This window comes from Bombina bombina, chromosome 4 (assembly GCF_027579735.1).
Source record: "Bombina bombina isolate aBomBom1 chromosome 4, aBomBom1.pri, whole genome shotgun sequence".
Classification (NCBI taxonomy): Eukaryota; Metazoa; Chordata; class Amphibia; order Anura; family Bombinatoridae; genus Bombina; species Bombina bombina.
Genome location: NC_069502.1, coordinates 821,802,172 through 821,826,750, shown reverse-complemented (window position 1 = coordinate 821,826,750; position 24,579 = coordinate 821,802,172). Strand labels below are relative to the sequence as shown.

Here is a 24,579-nt window from a genome sequence, read left to right as displayed (position 1 = left end):
TGCTCTCACCCATCAGCTGATTACTTCACCTGTGCACTGGTTCAGCTATAATTAAAACCTGCTCTGTTGGGGGTACTTGCGGCCTGCGGTATATGTGTTTCTTCGGCATATCGTATCTAGTGCCTCACCAGCCTCTAACTTCACCGCACGTCACTGATATATGGTATTTGTGCCTTTACTGTCTCAATATCTTAATTGAACCTCTACAGCTGTTTTATATATATATATAACGGTTTTCACAATTTTCACAATTAATGCACAGAATGTTGCATATCTGGATACACTATAACGCAAAATGCTTTTATTTTTAATTATGCAAATAAAATCTAATGAATACCATCACCTGCGTGGGGATATATATTAATACTATATTTATTCTATCCACATGTATTTAATCTTTAGTTATTACAATTTACAGGTCAGATTGTGTAACAATTGTTCTGTTAAATTACATATGAGCTTTAAATACTAAAAGTCCCAGCTATGTTTAAGGTTTTAGAATATAAACATATTGAAAAACTTCCACTTTTAACTTATGAGACACAAATCTCTGTATTATTGTGTGTATATTACATCTGTATAATCATTATATTCTAGCACCCAGCAGCTCTGCTATTGGTCCCAGTAAATGCACCAATGTATTTTAGTCACTGTGTGCTACTATATGACAAACAAACATGTGCTTAGTTGTACATTGTACTTTTTATGGCAGATTTTCCAAATTATATAGAAAATAAAGTCACCTAAATAGCGAGATGCACTGAGCAGCCTTCACATTCCTGACACATTAACTCATCTTATGGCTGTTTATTGACAAACTTCTGTGCTTTACAGACAGGGAACCTGCAGAGTGGGACATATAATACCTGTGTGTGTGAGGGAGACACCACCAGATCAATAAGTAACAAAATAATATAAATTTACTGCAGCTCAAGAAACACAAACACAGAATTATTTGTCAGAGCTGAGAGGCAAAGGCAGCTGAGTTACAGTAACCAATAAGAATGTAGCTCTATCAGGCGCTAGCCAATCATAGACAGTCCGGTCTCTATATAAACAACAGCTGAGCTTCCTTTACCAGATATATCAGCGTTAAACAGAGAATTGTGATGGCAGAGACCGCACCAGCTGCACCTCCTGCAGAAAGCGCCGCTCCTGCCAAGAAGCAGCAGAAGAAGAAGGCGGCTGAACCAGTGCACAGGTGAAGTAATCAGCTGATCAGTAACACAGTGGTTACTAACTTGCTCTCACCCATCAGCTGATTACTTCACCTGCGCACTGGTTCAGCTATAATTAAAACCTGCTCTGTTGGGGGTACTTGCGGCCTGCGGTATATGTGTTTCTTCGGCATATCGTATCTAGTGCCTCACCAGCCTCTAACTTCACCGCACGTCACTGATATATGGTATTTGTGCCTTTACTGTCTCAATATCTTAATTGAACCTCTACAGCTGTTTTATATATATATATAACGGTTTTCACAATTTTCACAATTAATGCACAGAATGTTGCATATCTGGATACACTATAACGCAAAATGCTTTTATTTTTAATTATGCAAATAAAATCTAATGAATACCATCACCTGCGTGGGGATATATATTAATACTATATTTATTCTATCCACATGTATTTAATCTTTAGTTATTACAATTTACAGGTCAGATTGTGTAACAATTGTTCTGTTAAATTACATATGAGCTTTAAATACTAAAAGTCCCAGCTATGTTTAAGGTTTTAGAATATAAACATATTGAAAAACTTCCACTTTTAACTTATGAGACACAAATCTCTGTATTATTGTGTGTATATTACATCTGTATAATCATTATATTCTAGCACCCAGCAGCTCTGCTATTGGTCCCAGTAAATGCACCAATGTATTTTAGTCACTGTGTGCTACTATATGACAAACAAACATGTGCTTAGTTGTACATTGTACTTTTTATGGCAGATTTTCCAAATTATATAGAAAATAAAGTCACCTAAATAGCGAGATGCACTGAGCAGCCTTCACATTCCTGACACATTAACTCATCTTATGGCTGTTTATTGACAAACTTCTGTGCTTTACAGACAGGGAACCTGCAGAGTGGGACATATAATACCTGTGTGTGTGAGGGAGACACCACCAGATCAATAAGTAACAAAATAATATAAATTTACTGCAGCTCAAGAAACACAAACACAGAAGTATTTGTCAGAGCTGAGAGGCAAAGGCAGCTGAGTTACAGTAACCAATAAGAATGTAGCTCTAGCAGGCGCTAGCCAATCATAGACAGTCCGGTCTCTATATAAACAGCTGAGCTTCCTTTACCAGATATTCACTATCAGCGTTGAACAGAGAATTGTGATGGCAGAGACCGCACCAGCTGCACCTCCTGCTGAAAGCGCCGCTCCTGCCAAGAAGCAGCAGAAGAAGAAGGCGGCTGTATCTGGGGGAGCCAAGAAAAGCCGCCCAGTAAAGTCCGGTCCCAGCGTGTCCGAGCTGATTTTCAATGCTGTATCCGCTTCTAAAGAGCGCAGCGGGGTCTCCCTGGCAGCTCTCAAGAAGGCTCTGGCTGCGGGAGGTTACGATGTGGAGAAGAACAACAGCCGCCTCAAGGTGGCGCTCAAAGCCTTGGTGAGTAAGGAGCGGCTCGTCCAGCTGAAAGGCAGCGGCGCCTCCGGCTCGTTCAAGCTGAACAAGAAGCAGCTGCAGAGCCAGGAGAAAGCGGCCAAGAAAAAGGCGCCAGCAGCAAAGGCCAAACCCAAGAAAGCAGCAAAGCCAAAGGGGACGGCGGCCAAGTCCCCCAAGAAGGCTCCATCTGTGCCAAAGAAAAGCCCCAAAAAGGTCAAGAAACCTGCGGGCAAAGCCAAGGCCGCTCCTGCAAAAAGCCCGAAGAAGCCTAAAGCCGCCAAGCCCAAGAAGGTAGCAAAAAGCCCCGCTAAGAAAACTGCCAAGAGTCCGGCTAAAAGGGCCGCTAAACCCAAAGTGACCAAAGCCAAGAAGGCGGCTGCTAAAAAGTGATCCATCTCACTGCTTGCTCCTCACACCCAAAGGTTCTTTTAAGAGCCAGCAATTCGTTCAAACAGAGCTGTGATCTTTCCATTCACTGTAATGTAATCAAAGTGAATTTACTAATTATTTTAAACAATCAGCAATGAAAATTAGCATCAGTTTATTAACTAATAGCATCCAAACACTTTTCTATTACACAACAGAAAATATTCTATTCAGTGACAAATACATTGTGTCTCTCACACATAGGTATTATATGTCCTACTCTGCTGCTCCCCGGTCTGTAAAGCACAGAACTATGTAATTGGTTAGTGATAATTATGTAACAATATTGTATGTGATCTCTGACATCCTTAGGGTAAATACGTTCTGTAGTTAAAAGTGCATATGCTGTAAACATAAATCTATCTCCATGTATTTTATATAAAACAAATGCTCATATACGTAATGTTATGGTTTCATCTCTAGTAGTTTTAGTGTCTAATTGTTTTTCTTGGATAAGATCTGATATAGTTTACGTTTATGAATATAAATTTACTTCTAGACTGCAAACAATACAGTTTAGGTATCTATACAATAAGAACAGATAAAGAGGCTAGAGGAGACCACAGCAAGAAGACAATGTGAGCTTCTGTGCATTGTGTTATGGGATGGCGCCTTCTATAACATAATTCTGGGTCACATTCAGTAATGAGTTTCCTATCTGCTCTCATTGATACCAAATAAACCGTTTATGTTATTCTATGGGTGTATATATTGTTGTTCTTTTAAATGGTCACATTATGGCTTTTCCTTCCAAATGTAAAATCTATAATAAGTAGCATATTTGTTTGGAGAAAAGACTGAAGTATATTGAAATGTATCGGGGGTTTTAAATGGAAAAAAATAAGCCAGTTACAGTTGACTTATGATTATTAGAAAACAATGTATTTTTAAATAATTTAGCAACATGAAATAAAACAATTTGCACATAAAGTGAGAGAATCGCTTATACATTTGACCCATATCTTCTCTGCACTTTGATTAGAAAAATAGCGATGTAAAACCAAAAGTGTACAAGAAAAATATTTGAACATAACAATATCCTGTAGGTGGCGCTGCAGGATAAGAAAAGGAATTACAGTAGAAAAAAATATTTCTAGTTTCCTGGAATAATTTCTATTAACTAACTTTCAATGTTAGAATTTACAGAGGTTTTTATTTAACAAATTTAATTCTATGTAACTTATAAACTACTGATCCATAGTAACTTTTTTTTCTGTTTAAATATAAATAATGCATGGATACAAATATAACTGCATATAGAACTGTCAGTATTTATAAGGAGACATTTTAATATGGTTAGGGATTATGATATAGTAATAAATAAAAATAAGGTTTGTTAATAAAACTAGTAGACAGAACCTACAAAGTAAAATAAATAATGAAGACAATCACGAGCCCGGACTTTCCCCCCAAAACTTACAAAGGCTCCAGTTGCCAACCACAAAATAACAGGGTTTAATCAATGAATATGAACTTAAGCTCCAGACCCAAATCATGTTCTCTTCCTTTCCATATAGTGACAGCTGTTTCCTTTTGAGATTTATTAAAAACGAAGATGCACTAAATCATTTTGAAACAAACTTTGATACATTGTTCTTTTGTTATATTATTTATCTTTTCTTTATTAAGACACATTTATGCTTTGTTCTGTAATCTATGTGCTCATCTTTAAAATGGGAATTTAACTTTTATGACTTCTGTAAATATTGTAATGTTCTTATAAATAAGGCTGCACATTCATTTTCTTTCTGTTGGTTCCTTACTTCATCAGTAACAATTCCCCTCACATTCTGCCATTCAGCAGATATTACTTAGACACTGTGTATTGTAATGTAAATTATAGCTGGTTAGCTCTGGGAAGGAAAGTGCTGGGAAAGGCTTTAGATTATTTACTTTATATTTATTTTTCTTTTCTTTATCAGACTTTATGCTGCCAGAAAAGGGACAGAGAATTTATTTGCTAGGAAATAATAATAATAAAAACCTTATTTATTAGAAGCTGAGCTGTGTCGCATTTCTTTGCCTTAATTCCCAGCTCACTTTATTTCCCTAACATCATCATCATTATTATTCATGAATTACTCGATATTTAATTCTATTGTGAAGATGAATTCTAAAGAGAAGGTTAAAACTATTTGAAAGAATCTCTGGAGCCCGCGCTTTTTCCATCACAAAATGGCGTCTGTTATTACAGAGGCTGCCTGGAGTCTTATACGATATTTATACATAAGGATTTATACATTTGTGTCGCCAATTGCTTTCATTTTTGTTTTCCCAGACATTTCAATTGATTTTTACTGTGATTTAATTATAGACATATTTATTTTTCAATAATTATTATAAATGTGATAAAATATTAGATAGAACAATGGGAGCCCATTAAAAACCCACTAACGAGCCAATCAAAGGAGGATACACTAAGTCAGCCAATCATTTTGAAGTGTTACAAACTCCGGCCACTAGTTCCCATTCAGGTTCTCATAAACACAATATAAAGAGCGTTGCCTCCTTGCTGAGGTTATTCATCTACTTTTGGAAGAAACCTGAATATGTCCGGACGTGGTAAAGGCGGGAAGGGATTAGGTAAAGGAGGCGCCAAGAGGCATCGTAAAGTGCTCCGAGATAACATCCAGGGCATCACTAAGCCGGCTATCCGGCGCTTGGCACGGAGGGGAGGTGTTAAGCGAATCTCCGGCCTCATCTACGAGGAGACCCGCGGAGTGCTCAAGGTCTTCCTGGAAAATGTCATCCGAGACGCCGTCACCTACACCGAGCACGCCAAGAGGAAGACCGTGACCGCTATGGATGTGGTGTATGCTCTGAAACGCCAGGGCCGCACTCTCTACGGCTTCGGGGGTTAAACGCAATCTCTTCCCAATCACACAACAACCCAAAGGCTCTTTTGAGAGCCGCCCACGTATTCACTATCAGAGCTAAAGCTTTATTTGTTCAGTATTAGCGCTGAATAAGCTAAAGGGAATTAGTGGCATTGTTGCTCGTGACGAAAATTGTAGGAACCAAAATGTTTTTGTTTTTTATTAGTCACAAGGTCTACTATGTTTATAATATATGTATGATATATATATATATACACACTATTCTAGCACGTAGCGTATTGGTGTAATATAGTATTTGTTCCTCTTTCGGATTAATTACTTTATATAGCTTGTGCTGAGGCTAGAATGTTGCAACATATACATAATAAACGTATAAATTGGAAACACTGTATTCATTAGTTTTGCAATATGAAATGATACAATCTCATACTTTATCTGTCACTTTGTTACGTGATTTAGTAATGATGCAGCGTCTGAAATAAATATTTGAACAAAAATCAATGTCCAGTAGGTGGCGCTGCAGGATAAGAAATATTACACAATGTTCTTGATATTTGTTTTAGGCTTTCAGTGATTTAATTGACCGTACTTTTCATTGACAGATCTGTACATTTCTAAAACCTCTATAGTAAAGTACTGATCCATAGTTATACTTCATTTAGAAACTCCAGATATTAAAAAGGAGTTTTAGGCTTTCAGTGATTTCATTAACCGATCTGTACATTTCTAAATATTCTATAGTAAAGTACTGATCTATAGATATACTTCAATTAGAAACTCCAGATAGCAAAAAAAATAATTTCTACAAATGTTTAGAAATTAATCCTTTGACTAAAGGTGGAGCTGTGGGATGCGATGTAATTATTGGGTTATCTTCTTGAGTGGATGCTAAGAGCTTGATTACTCTATTGTTTAATAGAATTCCTGTAGACTATAAGGTTGTAAGAGCTACAGAAACTGCAGTTGAGAAGACAGTACAAATTGTAATTTGCTCTCAGACCCCCCGGACATTCTTTTTGCAGGGTGATATCTTTGTTGGGTTTCCAGATCACTGACACCATGGGGTATTTCACCTACTCTCTTATGTTGTGTAAAACTTGAAACAACATAATACAAATTATTGTCCAATCAATTTATCCTCATTTTCTCTATCTCAAATATATATTTGGTTTATCTAAATTTCATTATATTATGGAATCACACATTGGACACAGGTTGCATTAAACAGTAAAAAAACAAATAAAGGAGTCTGTTGCTGAAAAACCACCTGATGTGTAGAACTGAAGTACAACATGAGAAGAGAGAGGCTTATGGTGAGTGAGGTCATCAGTCAGGACTTATTTATCTCCAGGTTAGTGCTGTATACACAGTAGCTGTCATGATGTCACTGTATTTAGTACACAGGATGTTGTAAGGGGCACAATCTGACTTTATGTCTAGGGGATCACTGCAGGGAGTGAATGCAAGAAAAGGTAGGCTATCAATGAAAAGAAAGCTTCAGTCAGCTTCCAGTCTAACTATATCGTGCTTCAAACAAAAAATACACTTTATTCCCATTACTTGAAATAGGAGCAAACGTTTAAACCCATCAACCTATTCATGTGACACCACTCGCTTATTAACTATTAATATACCATTAGATTTGAAATCTGGATATGTAGCGTTTGATCTTCTATGGTTTTATTACATTTATTCACATCTCAAAAAAGGAAAGTGCTACAATGTCTGTACTTTAAATCATTATTACATTAGATAATTATGCATGGGATATGTAATAGGATTTTAAATAAATAACAATTGGTGTAATAATTCAGGGATTGATGCTGCTAATTTGGAGTCCAATTGACGATTTTATTACAATGATTTATTGATAAATTGATGCCAATTATTTTTTATTGCTGCATGTTTAGAGTATTTATAGCATCTCATTACTTCTCTATAAAACGACGAAAATAATGTTCGCTTTGCTAAATGGTTTTCAGTAGCAAATATCTGCTCAGTTATTTATGGTTTATAAGCTACACTTACACTGGGTTTATGTAAGAACATGAGTTGTAGAATATTAACCCAAATATCACTAAATGGTTATTCGGGATCTGATTACAGTTTACCGGTGCTATTTTTTTCGCATGCTAAGAGAAAGATCTCATTGCGGGAATTAAACCAGATTAATGTCTGTAAGAAGAAAATAAAATAGTGAGTACAGCTCGTTATTGATAATTTGGTGGCTCTTAAAAGAGCCTTTGGGTCAGTAGTTATTCCGGGCGTGCAGTGGGTCTAAGCCCTCTCCCCGCGGATCCTGCGGGCCAGCTGGATGTCCTTGGGCATGATGGTGACTCTCTTGGCGTGGATAGCACACAGGTTGGTGTCCTCGAAGAGCCCCACTAGATAAGCCTCGCTGGCCTCCTGCAGCGCCATGACCGCAGAGCTCTGGAAGCGCAGATCGGTCTTGAAGTCCTGGGCGATCTCTCGGACCAGGCGCTGGAAGGGCAGTTTGCGGATGAGCAGCTCGGTGGATTTCTGATAGCGGCGGATCTCTCTGAGAGCCACAGTCCCGGGCCGGTAGCGGTGAGGCTTCTTGACTCCGCCGGTAGCCGGGGCGCTCTTCCTGGCAGCCTTGGTGGCCAGCTGCTTGCGGGGAGCCTTCCCTCCGGTGGATTTGCGGGCGGTCTGCTTGGTGCGGGCCATAGCGAGCTCTGTACTCGTCTGATGCTAGAAATGGTCTGTATGTGCCAGAGAGCGGCTATTTATACACTGTACTGAGTGCTGTGATTGGCTGCAGTCCCTACTTACTGATTGGCTGCAGACCCTCCTTACTGATTGGCTGCAGTCCCTCCTTACTGATTGGCTAATGTGATCTTGAGCACATTTTAAAAAGCCCGCCTGTTTTATGTATTTTATTTCTATTATTTGTCTTAATAACTTTATGATAATAAAACTGAGCCTGATACACAAACAGCAGATGTTAAACGATTAAATATAAAGCCCCCCAGCAGCTGATGTGGTACCGCTATGTCTGTGTGTTATGTGATCGTGTAATAGGATCTAATAACAATCTGTACACAGACAGGTTACACGGAGCTGCACATAAACACATCACATATTACTCTAAAGCTTTAGCGACCGCTACACATTTTATAATGAGGGGAAATAAACTAAATAAAATGTTACCGTTTCTCTGTAGATAAAAGATATAAAGAAAAGTGACAAATAAAATGCTACAGCTCCTCTATTGATGTCACATAAGTAAATCTTAGCTATAATTATCAGCTACACAAACGATGTAACAAATATTTCAGTCTATACCAAATGTATCCTTTATATTTACTAGACACCTTGTTCCTCATTATATTATAACTAATAAATGTAACCTTTATATTTACTAGACACCTTGTTCCTCATTAGATTATAACTAACAAATGTATCCTTTATATTTACTAGACACCTTGTTCCTCATTAGATTATAACTAATAAATGTAACCTTTATATTTACTAGACACCTTGTTCCTCATCAGATTATAACTAATAAATGTATCCTTTATATTTACTAGACACCTTGTTCCTCATTAGATTATAACTAATAAATGTAACCTTTATATTTACTAGACACCTTGTTCCTCATCAGATTATAACTAATAAATGTATCCTTTATATTTACTAGACACCTTGTTCCTCATTAGATTATAACTAACAAATGTATCCTTTATATTTACTAGACACCTTGTTCCTTATTAGATTATAACTAATAAATGTAACCTTTATATTTACTAGACACCTTGTTCCTCATCAGATTATAACTAATAAATGTAACCTTTATATTTACTAGACACCTTGTTCCTCATTAGATTATAACTAACAAATGTATCCTTTATATTTACTAGACACCTTGTTCCTCATTAGATTATAACTAACAAATGTATCCTTTATATTTACTAGATACCTTGTTCCTTATTAGATTATAACTAATAAATGTAACCTTTATATTTACTAGACACCTTGTTCCTCATTAGATTATAACTAACAAATGTATCCTTTATATTTACTAGACACCTTGTTCCTTATTAGATCATAACTAAAAAATGTTACCTTTATATTTACTAGACACCTTGTTCATCATCAGATTATAACTAATACATGTAACCTTTATATTTACTAGACACCTTGTTCCTCATTAGATTATAACTAATAAATGTAACCTTTATATTTACTAGACACCTTGTTCCTCATTAGATTATAACTAATAAATGTAACCTTTATATTTACTAGACACCTTGTTCCTTATTAGATTATAACTAATAAATGTAACCTTTATATTTACTAGACACCTTGTTCCTTATTAGATTATAACTAAAAAATGTTACCTTTATATTTACTAGACACCTTGTTCATCATCAGATTATAACTAATACATGTAACCTTTATATTTACTAGACACCTTGTTCCTCATTAGATTATAACTAATAAATGTAACCTTTATATTTACTAGACACTTTGTTCCTTATTAGATTATAACTAATAAATGTAACCTTTATATTTACTAGACACCGTGTTCCTCATTAGATTATAACTAATAAATGTAACCTTTATATTTACTAGACACCTTGTTCCTCATTAGATTATAACTAATAAATGTAACCTTTATATTTACTAGACACCTTGTTCCTCATCAGATTATAACTAATAAATGTAACCTTTATATTTACTAGACACCTTGTTCCTCATTAGATTATAACTAATAAATGTAACCTTTATATTTACTAGACACCTTGTTCCTTGTTAGATTATAACTAATAAATGTAAGCGGGTTATATACAGCTGTGATCACCTGACTAATTGCTAAATATTCTGCCTTACTCAGTTGCTATAGAAATAGATTTACTTGATAAAGTGTCTCATGGGGTTAACCCATAAAGCTCAGATTGTAATTACAGTTTACTCAGTTACAAATATAAGGAGATAAAGGAAATGACAAAGTGTTTGGTTCTATGAACATCATAATCATTAGAGCTGAATGTTTCTGGATTGTGTAAAAAACTATTTATAATTTCCCAGATAAAAAATGTTTAAGTGGTGAAATTACATTTAGTTTTATTGACAAACTATCATTGTAAAGCAAGAAAACTCTGAGTCTATAAAGCGAATACTCAGTGAGAGCTGTGATTGGCTGCTACTTTCTGCATCCTTCTTACTGATTGGCTATTATGACCGTTTATATTTATTTTAAAAAGCCCGCCTGTTTCACACCGTGTTATTCACAGTCTCTGACTATAACATTTTTATAACATTTGATTTAATAATTTATACAAATGTACTCAGTGCTGCATGGACCGGTGAGATCTGTTTCACTGTTTGTTTTCAGGGGGGGGGGGGGGAAGCTCCAAATTAAACTATTTCTACCTAAGATGTCTGATGAATTATACTGATTGCATCTAGTGGTAACTTTGTGCAGCTGATCTGACTAAAATAAGCAACAATGTTTTAGATTAGTGTCTCCTGAATTGTACTTATTAGATACATTGTTGTTAATTACATAAATATTCCCCCAGTGGTAAAAGGCAGTGAAATACATTTTATACATTTCTACAACCAGTAGAAAGAGGGTACAGAATCATCCATTACTTCAACTTTACCTATTTAACACATAGTAATAAAAAATAAAAAAAACCTTTCCACATCTTTAATCTTCCTACAATTCTATGAATGACAATTTAATAATCCATATCTCTGTCTCTCTCTCACAATTTCCATAGCTCAATTTTCAATTTTCTATTGTTTGAAATACCATAACATTAATAACAGATGTACAATATATCACAATATTACACCATAATGGATCTACTTTTACATTTTTAGTGGACAATATAACTTAGTAATTTCCGCTAATCACATCTTATTTACCCATAAAATGTGAATCCTTCGTAAGAACAGATCTCTTTTAGGAAACTCACCAAATCACTAAAAATAATAATAAAAAAAAAAAAGAAAGAAAAAGGGAAAAAAGGGGAAAATTTAAAAATTATTCTCTCTCTCCCATCCCGCTCCTACCCCCCCCCGCCCCGTGGTCCTCCCCCATCCTCCCGCTCGCCGCATAGTTTAAATACGCTTTTATTTACTTTAGCCAGTGTATGGGTAATGCTTCTGCTACAATTAGTTCAATGAATGGAGCTGAATTTCTAAGTGGCTCTGTAAATTGTATTTGCTGATCTATTGGCCATGAACATATATACTTCTTCCATTTCTTAAAATATTTTATATATGTGTTTCGGGCATCCGCTCTCAGGTTTTGTCTTTCAATAATCATCTGTAGCTTAATATTATTAACTAGTTCACTTAAACTAGGAGCTTGCTTATGTTTCCACCTCTTGAATATTAAATTGCGTGCAAGTAAAATCACAATTTTTAATAATTGCCTATCTCCCGGTTTCTCCTTTTGACACAAAAAAAATATTTCCATAGAGTCTAGTACCTCCCTATCACTAAGATATTTATTGACCCAGAATTGTACTTTTAACCAGTATTGATATACCTTGGGGCAGCTCCAGAAATAATGTAATATATTCGCCCTATCTTCGCTGCATTTGTGGCACACATTTTGTTGTGTCATTGCCCATTTACTCATCCTTTCCAGTGTTAAATAATAACTATTTATTAACTTACATTGTGATTCTCTCAGATTAACTCTATCTGTAGTCTCCTCTACTCTTTTAATGCTATTCGTTATATCCTCTTCTTGTATATTACTAAAATACTTCCTAAATTTGTGTTTCAGTTTATTCACCTGTTGCTGTCCTGTATTTTTAAGTATCTGCTGGTACTAGTACGATATTGATCTAAAACCTGCCTTGTATATTTTTAGACCTGGATCCGTGAACTCTTGTCTCCAATCCATACCAAATTCACTGTTTTTTGTTGCTATATAATGGCGAATTTGTAGGTATGCATAAAAAAATTTCGCCGGGAGACTATATTCTGTTGCTAAATTTTCAAATGTTTTAATCCCGGTATTATCCAGCATCTTAAGTTGTATGAATTCTTTAATACCTTTCTCCTGCCATTCCTGAAATACTTTATTCTGAAGCCCTGGTTGGAAGTCCACACAGCCAATTATTGATAATATTCTGGAGACCTGATATTTTTGTCCTAAAATTTTACAATACTTCTGCCATGCCAATACTATATTTGAGCATGTTAGTAGGTTGCTAATGTTACTTGGTAGCTTCTTGTGAGGACAGTGTAATATAGCATTTAAATTAAATGGTTTAACCATTTCTGATTCCAGCTTGTGGTATGTAACATAGTTCGATTCTGTAAGCCAATCAAGGCCAAACTTTACTAGCGTGACAATATTGTAATATCTGATACTTGGTAAAGCAAATCCCCCAGCCTGCTTATTTTGCGTTAGTTTATCCATTGACATGCGCCCTTTCTTTTTCCCCCAGATAAACCTCCCACATGCCCTGTTATATTTATCCAAATCCTTTTTTAAGATGAAAATGGGAAGATTTTGCATTAAAAATAATATTTTAGGGAAGAAGATCGTTTTCAGCAACATAACCCTCGCAGATAAGGATAAATAATACATATTCCATTTGTCTAGATTTTGTTGTATGTTATCAAAAATATCTCTATAATTTAACTGGTACCATTCTCTGGGGTCCCTACTTATTTTAATTCCCAAATAATTGATATGGTTTACTTCCTTAAAGATACAGTTTCGACTATGTCTATTTTTTTTAATCCACATGAGTCCTGATTTATTAGGATTTATTTTATACCCCGTAAAAGAGCTAAAGTTGCCTATAATTCCCAACACCACAGGAATACTTCTAGCGGTATCTTTCAGGAACAGTAATATATCATCGGTGTATAAAGATATCGTCATTTTTTGGCTACCTATGTCTACCGCTTGTATTTTTTGTCTGATGAAGATTGCTAGAGGTTCAAGCGCTAAATCAAACAACAGGGGCGACAATGGACACCCCTGCCGTGTACCCTTGCCAAGCGTTATATATTGCGATAATTCCCCGTTTACTAGTAATTGAGATCTTGGTTTACTATATATTAACTCTATCAACCTTGTAATATTTCCCGAAAACCCAAATTTTTCCAGGGCTGAGAACAGGTGGTCCCACACGATGGAGTCAAAGGCCTTTTCGGCGTCGATTGTAATGACTGCTAGATCCCCGTCTCCATCGTATGCATCCCACCGTCCCCAGCCCTTACCGAGATAGTTATAATAATCCAAGATTGTTAGGACTCTTCTCATATTTCGTAACGCATTTCTTCCTGGAATGAAACCTGCTTGGTCCGGATGTATTAATACCCCTATAACTTCTTTCAATCTCTCTGCTATAATCGACATTAGGATCTTGTAATCTTGGTTCAACAGTGAGATTGGACGATAAGAGGCTAAGTCCTCTGGGTCCTTACCTTTCTTGTGGATTAGTGTAACAACTGAGTCTGCGAAATATTGTGAGCGCATCTCGTTGTTCATATAATATTCATTGTATAACTTACTAAGCGTCGGGGTCAGAAATTCTACTGTTGATTTATAAAACTCTGCAGGGAGACCGTCTGGCCCTGCTGCTTTCCCTACTTTTAACTTTTTGATAATTTTTAGAACTTCTGTCTCTGTAATTGGTGTGTTAATTTTAGATAGTGCCTCTCTTGTAATTTGGGGTAACTTAATCCCTTGCCAGAATTTCTCTTTCTCCTCCTGATTTATCTGCTGTCTAGAATAGAGCTTTGAATAATAATTATAAAATGCCTGCCTTATTTCCAGGGAGGAATTTAACACTCTATCCCCTGTTCTGATAGTTGTTATTATATTCTTTTTACTACGAAATGTAATTAACTTAGCGAGATGTTTAGCGTTTATACCTTGCTGGCCTTGATAGACCACCCTTGCTTTTAGATCTTCCCTGGCCCATTTTTCTTTAAAAAAATTCTCTCGCTCCGTCTTTTTATCTCTATAGCTGCCCCATGTATCCTCATTTGGATTTCCTTTATATTGTTCAAATGCGTTTCTGAGCTGATTGGCCAGCTGCCTTTCCCTAGCCTTAAGTTTGCGGGTAAAAGACACCATATACGCCTTTACCTCCCCTCTGAGAACTGCCTTACCTGCCTCCCATAAAATTTCAGTTCTATTTATATACTCCTTGTTATTTGTGAGATATTCTTTCCACGTTTTCCGCAGCCAGTTTACAAAGTGTGGGTTTATACATAAACCCTGGGTAATGGAATGTATTTCTGTTTTTACCTGGTCTAGATGTGGTTGAAATCTTAAGTGAGATTATTGCATGGTCTGACAATATTATATCTGCTATATTTGTTTCTATTTCTAGTTTCAGTAAATGTTCTTCTACTAGGAACATGTCGATGTGTGAGAAATTTCTATGTGCCTTGGATTCACATGTGAATGTCCGTTCATCCGGATGTTGTAGCCTCCAAATATCATTTATTTTTAGTGTCTTGGCGAAATGTCTCATATACTTTGCTTCCCTGTAGTTTACCTGTTTATTTCTTATTTTAAATTTGTCAATATCAGGATATAATGTCATGTTCATGTCCCCAGCAATTATCAGATTTTGTCCCAGATATGGTGTTACTTTTTGTTTTATCTTTTGCCAGAAACCCTTATCTAGACCATTAGGGCCATATATATTACATATGGTCCATATCTCATTTCCGGTCTTAATTTGAGCAATTAAATATCTCCCCTCTGAATCTAATTCTTGTTTCAATATACTGTAGCTCAAATTTTTATTGAAGAGTATCGCTACCCCCCTTTTGCGTTTGTTACATGGTGTAGCTATTATCTCCGCTATCCAGTTTGTCTTTAATTTCTCTAATTCTGGTCTTTTCAGATGTAGTTCCTGTAAGCATATAATATCAGGTTTACCTTTTTTTAGCATTTTTAGGACATTTTTACGTTTAGCAGGTGAAGTGATCCCTCCCACATTCCATGAAAAAAGGCTCAGTGTATTGGATGTGACATTCATTCCTTAACTAAATTATATATTCTAGCTTGTAGATGGCAATCAACCATACGGAGGGGGAGAGAGAGAGGAGAGAGAGAGAAAAAAAAAAAAAAAGGGGGATCCCTACTATGTATACCTGTGACTTTTATTATAATATTCTTTCTAAACATTTAAAAAAATAATATTGTGTTTCACTCAGTCTACAAAATTAGATGTAATTTTACACTGTAATATTGTTTTCATCACAAAAGGCTTTTGCTTCATTCACCGAGTTTAAGACAATGGTGCCTTCCATACCTAAAACCGTTATTTGGGCTGGATATCTCATATTTGCTTTAAGCCCAGCTTTGATCAGCCCTGTACAAAAAGGCGCCATTGCCTTACGCCTGGTGGATGTCTCCATAGAAAAATCTTGAAATAAGTAAATCTGTTTATTCTCTATCATAAAAGGTTGCGTTCTTCTATAGTGACTCATTACATTAAACTTGTCTTGGAAATTTAGGTATTTGATCAATACCATTCGTGGGCGTGCAATACCATCTCTGGACTCTTTACTGGTCCCAATTCTATGTGCTCTTTCTACCTGCAGCTTCATATTGCCTAACTGTATACCTAGTAAAGTAGGTAGTACTTTATTATAGTACTCAGTTCTAATTCGCTACTTTCCGCTACTTTTCTATACAGCAATTATCTATTTTAATCAGACTTTAATAATCTGCAAGAGTCTGTCCGCCACTCTATGGTGCAACTGTTCATTAGTTCCAACAAGAAAGTTCACTGCGTGCTGTACTTATTTATAGTCATCCCTTCCACTGTGTTTACTTTCACTTTAAGTCCACATTGATTTTAACGTTGTCTTGTAGGACACGTCTTTATACAGTCAATAAGCCTTTTGCGCTAGTAAATATATGGTATCTCTAAAAAAATCACATCATAGATAAATCTGAGAGTATCCGTGCGTAGTGAGAGTATCCGTGCGTAGCGTTCATACTTTTTTAGGGTACTGTCCTGTTGTTGCCTTTACCCTTTTCTTCCACTTTATTATAGTACTCAGTTCTAATTTGCTATTTTTCGCTACTTTTCTATACAGCAATTATCTATTTTAATCAGACTTTAATAATCTGCAAGAGTCTGTCCGCTGCTCTATGGCGCAACTGTTCGTTAGTTCCAACAAGAAAGTTCACTGCGTACTGTACTTATTTATAATCATCCCTTCCACTGTGTTTACTTTCACTTTAAGTCCACATTGATTACAACGTTATCTTGTAGGACACGTCTTTATGCAGTCAATTAGCCTTTTGCGCTTGTAAATATATGGTATCTCTCTTCACCTCAGACACACACTGTTCTTCCTTGCCATATACAACACAACTTTTTGTAACGTTCTGTAAATTGTGGGATACTTGCGGTTTTACAGCTCAGGTACTTGCGTGTCTGCCCCTGACTTTTAATCCTCGACTCCGGACCACTTCACCGTTAGTTTACATCCTCCCCACAATGGGCACGATACCTCGCATCCGGTGTTGGGCTGCTCCGTCACACGGGTCATAGAACGGAATTATGAAGATTCGTATGGTCTTCCGATTAGAGTCGTGCCTGCAGACCGTTGGCTTGCCGACCTCGCCTGTAAGTTACGTCCTCTCATCCACTTCGTGTATCTTGGCTGCGTGTGTGTCTGGGCCAGTACCGCCCGGCCTTTGTGCGGTTCCAGTGGGACTTCCGGCCTTTCCGCTCGCCTGTACTCAAGCTGCTCCCTGTGCAGAGTTTGTAGTGCCCCGCAATAGGAGTCTGCGGTTTAGGCTACGATCTTCTCTGGCTTGTGTTTTAGGTGTCGGTTCCTCTGCGGGACGCTCCAGCGTCCTGCTTGCTGCTTGCCACGCCTACCAGAAGTCGTGTTTTCAGTTCATTTTATACATTTCTCATGTGTGTAAAAGAGTAAAGTTTATTTTAAGCACTGGTTGTTATTGCATTTTTATAATATAATTTAGTTTGCACAGAGCTATTTTTACATTTGATAAATATTTACACAGATATTGTTGTATTTATCGTGTTGGTGTAAAACTTAGTAATTCAGCTCATTTAGGAGGTGTTGGGGGGCTCTGAAAAGAGCCTTTGGGTTGTGCTAAGAGATCTGGGTGTTCGGTTCTCACTTGGCTTTGGCCGGTTTGCTGCTCTCGGTTTTCTTGGGCAGCAGCACAGCCTGGATGTTGGGCAGAACACCGCCCTGAGCGATGGTGACCCCACCGAGCAGCTTGTTCAGCTCCTCGTCGTTCCTCACAGCGAGCTGCAGGTGCCTGGGGATGATGCGGGTCTTCTTGTTATCCCTGGCAGCGTTGCCGGCCAACTCCAGGATCTCAGCGGTGAGGTACTTGAGCACTGCAGCCAGATAGACGGGAGCACCGGCTCCCACCCGCTCAGCGTAGTTCCCCTTCCGGAGCAGCCTGTGCACACGGCCGACTGTGAACTGCAGACCAGCCCTAGATGAGCGAGTCTTGGCCTTAGCACGGACTTTACCGCCTTGTTTGCCTCTTCCTGACATGATTAGAAAGTTTACTGGTAGCAGAGAAACAGTAACTAACTCCCCTCACTACTCTGTCATTTATACCCATGGAGAACAAGGACCTCACTGTGATTGGTCAGTTTTGGAGGCAACCAATGAAGTTCAAAATTTATTATACACCACTCATAAACTACATTAGATATCACATGACATTCCCAGCTAATCAGAGATCAGCACACAGACCCGCCCCTATTGATCCCTGACAATAAATAGAGCTCTTGGCGGCGCTGTCAGTTATTAGTTCTCTGTGTTGTGAAGAGCTCATTTTCTAGCAATGCCTGAACCAGCTAAGCCAGTGCCCAAGAAGGGCTCCAAGAAAGCGGTGACGAAGACTCAGAAGAAGGACGGCAAGAAACGGAAGAGAAGCAGGAAGGAAAGCTACGCCATCTACGTGTACAAGGTGCTGAAGCAAGTGCACCCAGACACCGGCATCTCCTCCAAGGCCATGGGCATCATGAACTCCTTTGTCAACGACATTTTTGAGCGTATCGCAGGGGAAGCCTCCCGCCTGGCTCACTACAACAAGCGCTCCACCATCACTTCCCGGGAGATCCAAACTGCTGTCCGCCTGCTGCTGCCGGGAGAGCTGGCTAAGCACGCCGTGTCTGAGGGCACCAAAGCCGTCACCAAGTACACCAGCGCCAAGTAAACCCCCCCTGTACTGTATTGTGTCATATACACCCAAAGGCTCTTTTAAGAGCCACCCTTACATCCACTATCAGAGCTAAAACTTATACTGTAAACAAAAATCAATCTTCATGTATTAGAGATAAAACAACGATCATATAGGTGGTTTTAAGTTTCAAACGTTTGTAATTTTAGTGTTTAATTGATTTTTTTGGATAAGATCCATTTATGAATATAAAGCAACTTGTATTATAGTTAACTATAAATTAAAAACGGATAAAGGGGCTGTGTATGGCGTGTTTTATAAAATAAGTCTGGCTAACGTATTTGGCTTCAAATCGGCTTTCATTGATTCCAAATTAAAGTGTTTTTTTTATTCTTTCTGTGTGTATATATACTGTATATATATATATGTGTGTGTTATCGTCAGCCTTCTCCTCAAAATTTAAAAACTAGTAAATACCATATTTGTTAGTTTGTAGAAAAGACTAAATTATACTAACATTTCAGAAGATTTTAAAAAAGGAAAAAAATCCAGATACAGTTAATTTTTTATTGTTTGAAAACAATGTATTTTTAAATAATTTAACAACATGTGAAATGGTACAATTTGCACATCAAGTGAGAGAATCACTTATACATTTTTCCCCGTCACGTCTCTGCATTCTGATATGAAAAATATTGATATAAAAGTGAACATAAAAATATCCAATAGGTGGCTCTGCAGGATAAGAGATGGAATTACAGTACAAAAAATACTTTTTAATTTCATGGGATAATTTCCAATAACTAACTTTCAATGTTAGAAATAGCAGGTGTTTTTTTTATTTTAACAAATTTAATGTTATATAAGTTTATAAAGTACTTATCCATAGTAATTTAAAAAAAAATAAATAATATATATACATATATATATATAAATACAGTAAATTTGTGTGTATATATATATATATATATATATATAATATATATATATATATATATAAAGCACATATACAAATATACATAACTGCACATAGAACTGTCAGTATTTATAAGAACATAAATTAATGATTGGGGATTATGAAATAGAGAGGAATAAAAATAAGGTCGGTTAATAAGATTTGTTAGTAAAGAGAACCAAGACAAATAAAATAAACGACAATCACGAGCCCCCGGACTTTTAACCCAAAACTTACAAAGGCTCCTGTTGCCAAACACCAAGTAACAGAGTTTAACAATGAACAGAAGCTAAAACAAGCTCCAGTCCCAAACCACGTTCCTTCCTTTCTATATAGTGACAATTGTCTCCTATTGAGATCATTTAAAATCTAAAAGATGCACTAAATACGCAATTAATACACAATAGGCAAATCTTTATAGCCAATTTAGTTAATATTTGATAACTATAATAATTATGCAGCTTTTGTTTTATAGGTCTTGTATATTTATACAATTACTTAACTGTTTTGCTTTAATTCTAGCAGGGCACATTAACACAGCTAAAACTTGTGTATGAAATATAATATACAGTAATGTTATGGTTTCATCTCTAGTAGTTTTAGTGTCTAATTGTTTTTCTTGGATAAGATCTGATATAGTTTACGTTTATGAATATAAATTTACTTCTAGACTGCAAACAATACAGTTTAGGTATCTATACAATAAGAACAGATAAAGGGGCTAGAGGAGCCCACAGCAAGAAGACAATGTGAGCTTCTGTGCATTGTGTTATGGGATGGCGCCTTCTATAACATAATTCTGGGTCACATACAGTAATGAGTTTCCTATCTGCTCTCATTGATACCAAATAAACCGTTTATGTTATTCTATGGGTGTTTATATTGTTGTTCTTTTAAATGGTCACATTATGGCTTTTCCTTCCAAATTTAAAACTATAATAAGTAGCATATTTGTTTGGAGAAAAGACTAAAGTATATTGAAATTTATTAAAGTACAAACAAAAATATTTCTAGTTTCCTGGAATAATTTCTATTAACTAACTTTCAATGTTAGAATTTACAGAGTTTTTTACTTAACAAATGTAATTGTATGTAACCATGTAAGTTATAAACTACTGATCCATAGTAACTTTTTTTTCCTGTTTAAATATAAATAATGCATGGATACAAATAGAACTGTCAGTATTTATAAGGACACATTTTAATATAAATAAAAATAAGGTTAGTTAATAAGACTTGTTAGTAGAGAGAACCTACAAAGTAAAGTAAAATAAGTGATGAAGAAAATAACAAGCCCACACTTTCCCCCCAAAACATACAAAGGCTCCGGTTGCCAACCACAAAATAACAGGGTTTATTCCATGAATATGAACTTAACAAGCTCCAGACCCAAATCTTGTTCTCTTCCTTTCCATATAGTGACAGCTGTTTCCTTTTGATATTTATTAAAAACTAAACGATGCACTAAATAATTTTGAAACAAACTTTGATACATTGTTCTTTTGTTATATTATTTATCTTTTCTTTATTAAGAACACATTTATGCTTTGTTCTGTAATCTATGTGCTCATCTTTAAAATGGGAATTTAACTTTTATGACCTTCTGTAAATATTGTAATGTTCTTATAAATAAGGCTGCACATTCATTTTCTTTCTGTTGGTTCCTTACTTCATCAGTAACAATTTCCCTCACATTCTGCCATTCAGCAGATATTACTTAGACACTGTGTATTGTAATGTAAATTATAGCTGGTTAGCTCTGGGAAGGAAAGTGCTGAAATAGGCATTACAATATTTACTTGATATTTAATTTTCTTTAGGGACAGAGAATTTCTTTGCTTGAAAATAACAATAATAAAAATCTTAGCTTGTTTATTAGAAGCTGAGCTGTGTCGCATTTCTTTGCCTTAATTCCCAGCTCACTTTATTTCCCTAACATCATCGTCATTATTATTCATGAATTACTCGATATTTAATTCTATTGTGAAGAAGAATTCTAAAGAGAAGATTAAAAGTATTTGAAAGAATCTCTGGAGCCCGCGCTTTTTCCATCACACAATGGCGTCTGTTATTACAGAGGCTGCCTGGAGTCTTATACGATATTTATACATAAGGATTTATACATTTGAGTCGCCATTTGCTTTCATTTTTCTTTTCCCCGGAAATTTCAATTGATTTTTACTGTGATTTAATTATCGACACATTTATTTTTCAATAATGATTATAAATGTGATAATAGATTTGATAGAACAATGGGAGCCCAATAAAAACACACTAACGGTTATTGTAGCCAATCAAAGGAGGATACACTAAGTCAGCCAATCATTTTGAAGTGTTACAAACTCCGCCCACTAGTTCCCATTCAGGTTCTCACAAACACAATATAAAGAGCGGTGCCTCCTTGCTGAGGTTATTCAGCTACTTTTGGAAGAAACCTGAACATGTCTGGACGTGGTAAAGGCGGGAAGGGATTAGGTAAAGGAGGTGCCAAGAGGCACCGTAAAGTGCTCCGAGATAACATCCAGGGCATCACTAAGCCGGCTATCCGGCGCTTGGCACGGAGGGGAGGTGTTAAGCGAATCTCCGGCCTCATCTACGAGGAGACCCGCGGAGTGCTCAAGGTCTTCCTGGAAAATGTCATCCGAGACGCCGTCACCTACACCGAGCACGCCAAGAGGAAGACCGTGACCGCTATGGATGTGGTGTATGCTCTGAAACGCCAGGGCCGCACTCTCTACGGCTTCGGGGGTTAAACGCAATCTCTTCCCAATCACATAACAAACCAAAGGCTCTTTTAAGAGCCGCCCACGTATTCACTATCAGAGCTAAAGCTTTTATGTGTTCAGTATTAGCGCTGAATAAGCTAAAGGATATTGGTGTCCTTGTTATTCGTGACGAAAATTGTAGGAACCAAAATGTTTTTGGTTTTAATTAGTCACAAGGAGTGACTGGAGAACTATTCAATCCAAATGAACTGTTTCTAGTATGTTTGTAATATTAATATATTGCAGTATATACTATTCCAGCAAGAAGCGTATTGGTGTAATATTGTATTTGTTCCTCTGATTAGTTGCAGCTCTACTTTATATAGCTTGCACTAAAGCTAGAATGTTGCAATATATAAATATTGAATAAACGTATAAATTTGTAACACTATTCATTAGTTTTGCAATAAGAAATGATACAATCTCATACTTTATCCGTCACTTTGTTGCACGACTGTTTAGTAAACGGGTGATGCGGCTTCTGAAATAAATATTTGAACAAAAACAATGTCCAGTAGGTGGCGCTGCAGGATAAGAAATAGAACAGTACAAAATGTTCTTTATTTGTTTTAGGCTTAGTTTCAGTTATTTCATTGACTGATCTGTACATGTATACTAAATATATATTTTGTTTATTTAAATTTCATTATATTATAGAATCACACACTGGACACAGATTGCATTAAACAGTAAAAAACAAATAAAGGCATCTGTTGTTGCTAAAAAACCACCTCATGTGTAGAACTTAAAGGGACAGTTTACCATAGAATTGTTATTGTTTTACAAGGTAGATAATCCCTTTATTACCCATTCCCCAGTTTTGCATAACCAACACAGTTATATTAATTTACTTTTTACCTCTGTGATTACCTTGTATTCCTTCTTCCAGCCCCCTGATCACATGACTGTGACTGTTTATTATCTATTGTCTTAAATTAAGCATTGTTTTGTGCTAAATCTTAAATAACCCCCTGTGCCTGAACACAGTGTTATCTATATGGCCCATGTGTACTTTCTGTCTCTTTGTGTTGAAAAGAGATTTAAAAAGCATGTGATAAGAGGCAGCCCTCAAAGGCTTAGAAATTAGCATATGAGCCTACCTATGTTTAGTTTAAACTAAGGACACCAAGAGAAAAAAGCAAATTTGATGATAAAAGTATATTGGAAAGTTGATTAAAATTAAAAGTCCTATCTGAATATTGAAAGTTTAATTTATACTAGACTGTCCCTTTAAAGGGACAGTACACTGTAAAATTGTTTTTATATGAATGTATTTTCAATGACCTGTTATACCAGCTGCAGAATATAAAATGTAGGAGAAATTACATTTTTCAGTTTATTTGTGTATATGAAGCTGCTGGTTTTGTGCTTGTAAACCACAGCCTATTAGAATGGGTTGAGCTTCAGGTAATATCAGATCTCATTATGTTATCACTTTGTGTACACACACTTGCTTCCTTATCTTATATTTGTCTGGAAAACTAAAGCTCAATACAGTGAACAATGGAAAATTATAATTTTAAACTATCCTGCAGCCCACTGGGAGTGTTATTTCTTCTGCAGGCTGTGTTTACTTAGGCTTGTCAATAGCTGAGACTCCAGTATCAAAACTTTCAGTATAGGTTGGGATAGCACAAGCTAAATCAGCTATTTCAAAGTCAGAAAAAGGGGTAAAGGAGCTACTTGTAAACAATTGAATACACTCCAGCAGGTAAAATGGATAATTGGGAACAATTTAAATGGAAGAAATTGTTTGGGTGTACTTTCCCTTTAAGTGTAACATGAGAAGAGAGAGGCTTATGGTGCGTGAGGTCATCAGTCAG

At 36.3% G+C, this 24,579-nt stretch overlaps 6 protein-coding genes across 6 annotated transcripts; 4 read left to right on the top strand and 2 right to left on the bottom strand.

Annotated features, from left to right (window-relative positions):
• The first annotated feature begins 2,347 nt into the window (after positions 1-2,347).
• LOC128657116 (histone H1A-like) lies at positions 2,348-3,745 on the top strand. Its single transcript, XM_053711365.1, has one exon. It carries the CDS (start codon positions 2,354-2,356, stop codon positions 3,008-3,010), a length of 657 nt encoding a protein of 218 aa, XP_053567340.1. The 5' UTR covers positions 2,348-2,353; the 3' UTR covers positions 3,011-3,745.
• On the top strand, positions 3,680-5,907 carry LOC128657121 (histone H4-like). Its single transcript, XM_053711370.1, has 2 exons — positions 3,680-3,712; positions 5,590-5,907. Exons 1-2 carry the CDS (start codon positions 3,692-3,694, stop codon positions 5,905-5,907), a joined length of 339 nt encoding a protein of 112 aa, XP_053567345.1. The 5' UTR covers positions 3,680-3,691.
• A 2,191-nt stretch (positions 5,908-8,098) lies between these two features.
• LOC128657119 (histone H3) lies at positions 8,099-8,583 on the bottom strand. Its single transcript, XM_053711368.1, has one exon. The coding sequence runs from the start codon at positions 8,569-8,571 to the stop codon at positions 8,161-8,163; it is 411 nt and encodes a 136-aa protein (XP_053567343.1). The 5' UTR covers positions 8,572-8,583; the 3' UTR covers positions 8,099-8,160.
• Positions 8,584-18,009: 9,426 nt separating this feature from the next.
• Positions 18,010-18,402, bottom strand: LOC128657117 (histone H2A type 1-like). Its single transcript, XM_053711366.1, has one exon. The coding sequence runs from the start codon at positions 18,400-18,402 to the stop codon at positions 18,010-18,012; it is 393 nt and encodes a 130-aa protein (XP_053567341.1).
• A 295-nt stretch (positions 18,403-18,697) lies between these two features.
• LOC128657118 (histone H2B type 1-J-like) lies at positions 18,698-19,072 on the top strand. Its single transcript, XM_053711367.1, has one exon. It carries the CDS (start codon positions 18,698-18,700, stop codon positions 19,070-19,072), a length of 375 nt encoding a protein of 124 aa, XP_053567342.1.
• A 1,723-nt stretch (positions 19,073-20,795) lies between these two features.
• Positions 20,796-22,744, top strand: LOC128657120 (histone H4-like). The gene is made up of 2 exons (XM_053711369.1): positions 20,796-20,828; positions 22,427-22,744. Exons 1-2 carry the CDS (start codon positions 20,808-20,810, stop codon positions 22,742-22,744), a joined length of 339 nt encoding a protein of 112 aa, XP_053567344.1. The 5' UTR covers positions 20,796-20,807.
• Positions 22,745-24,579: the final 1,835 nt, after the last annotated feature.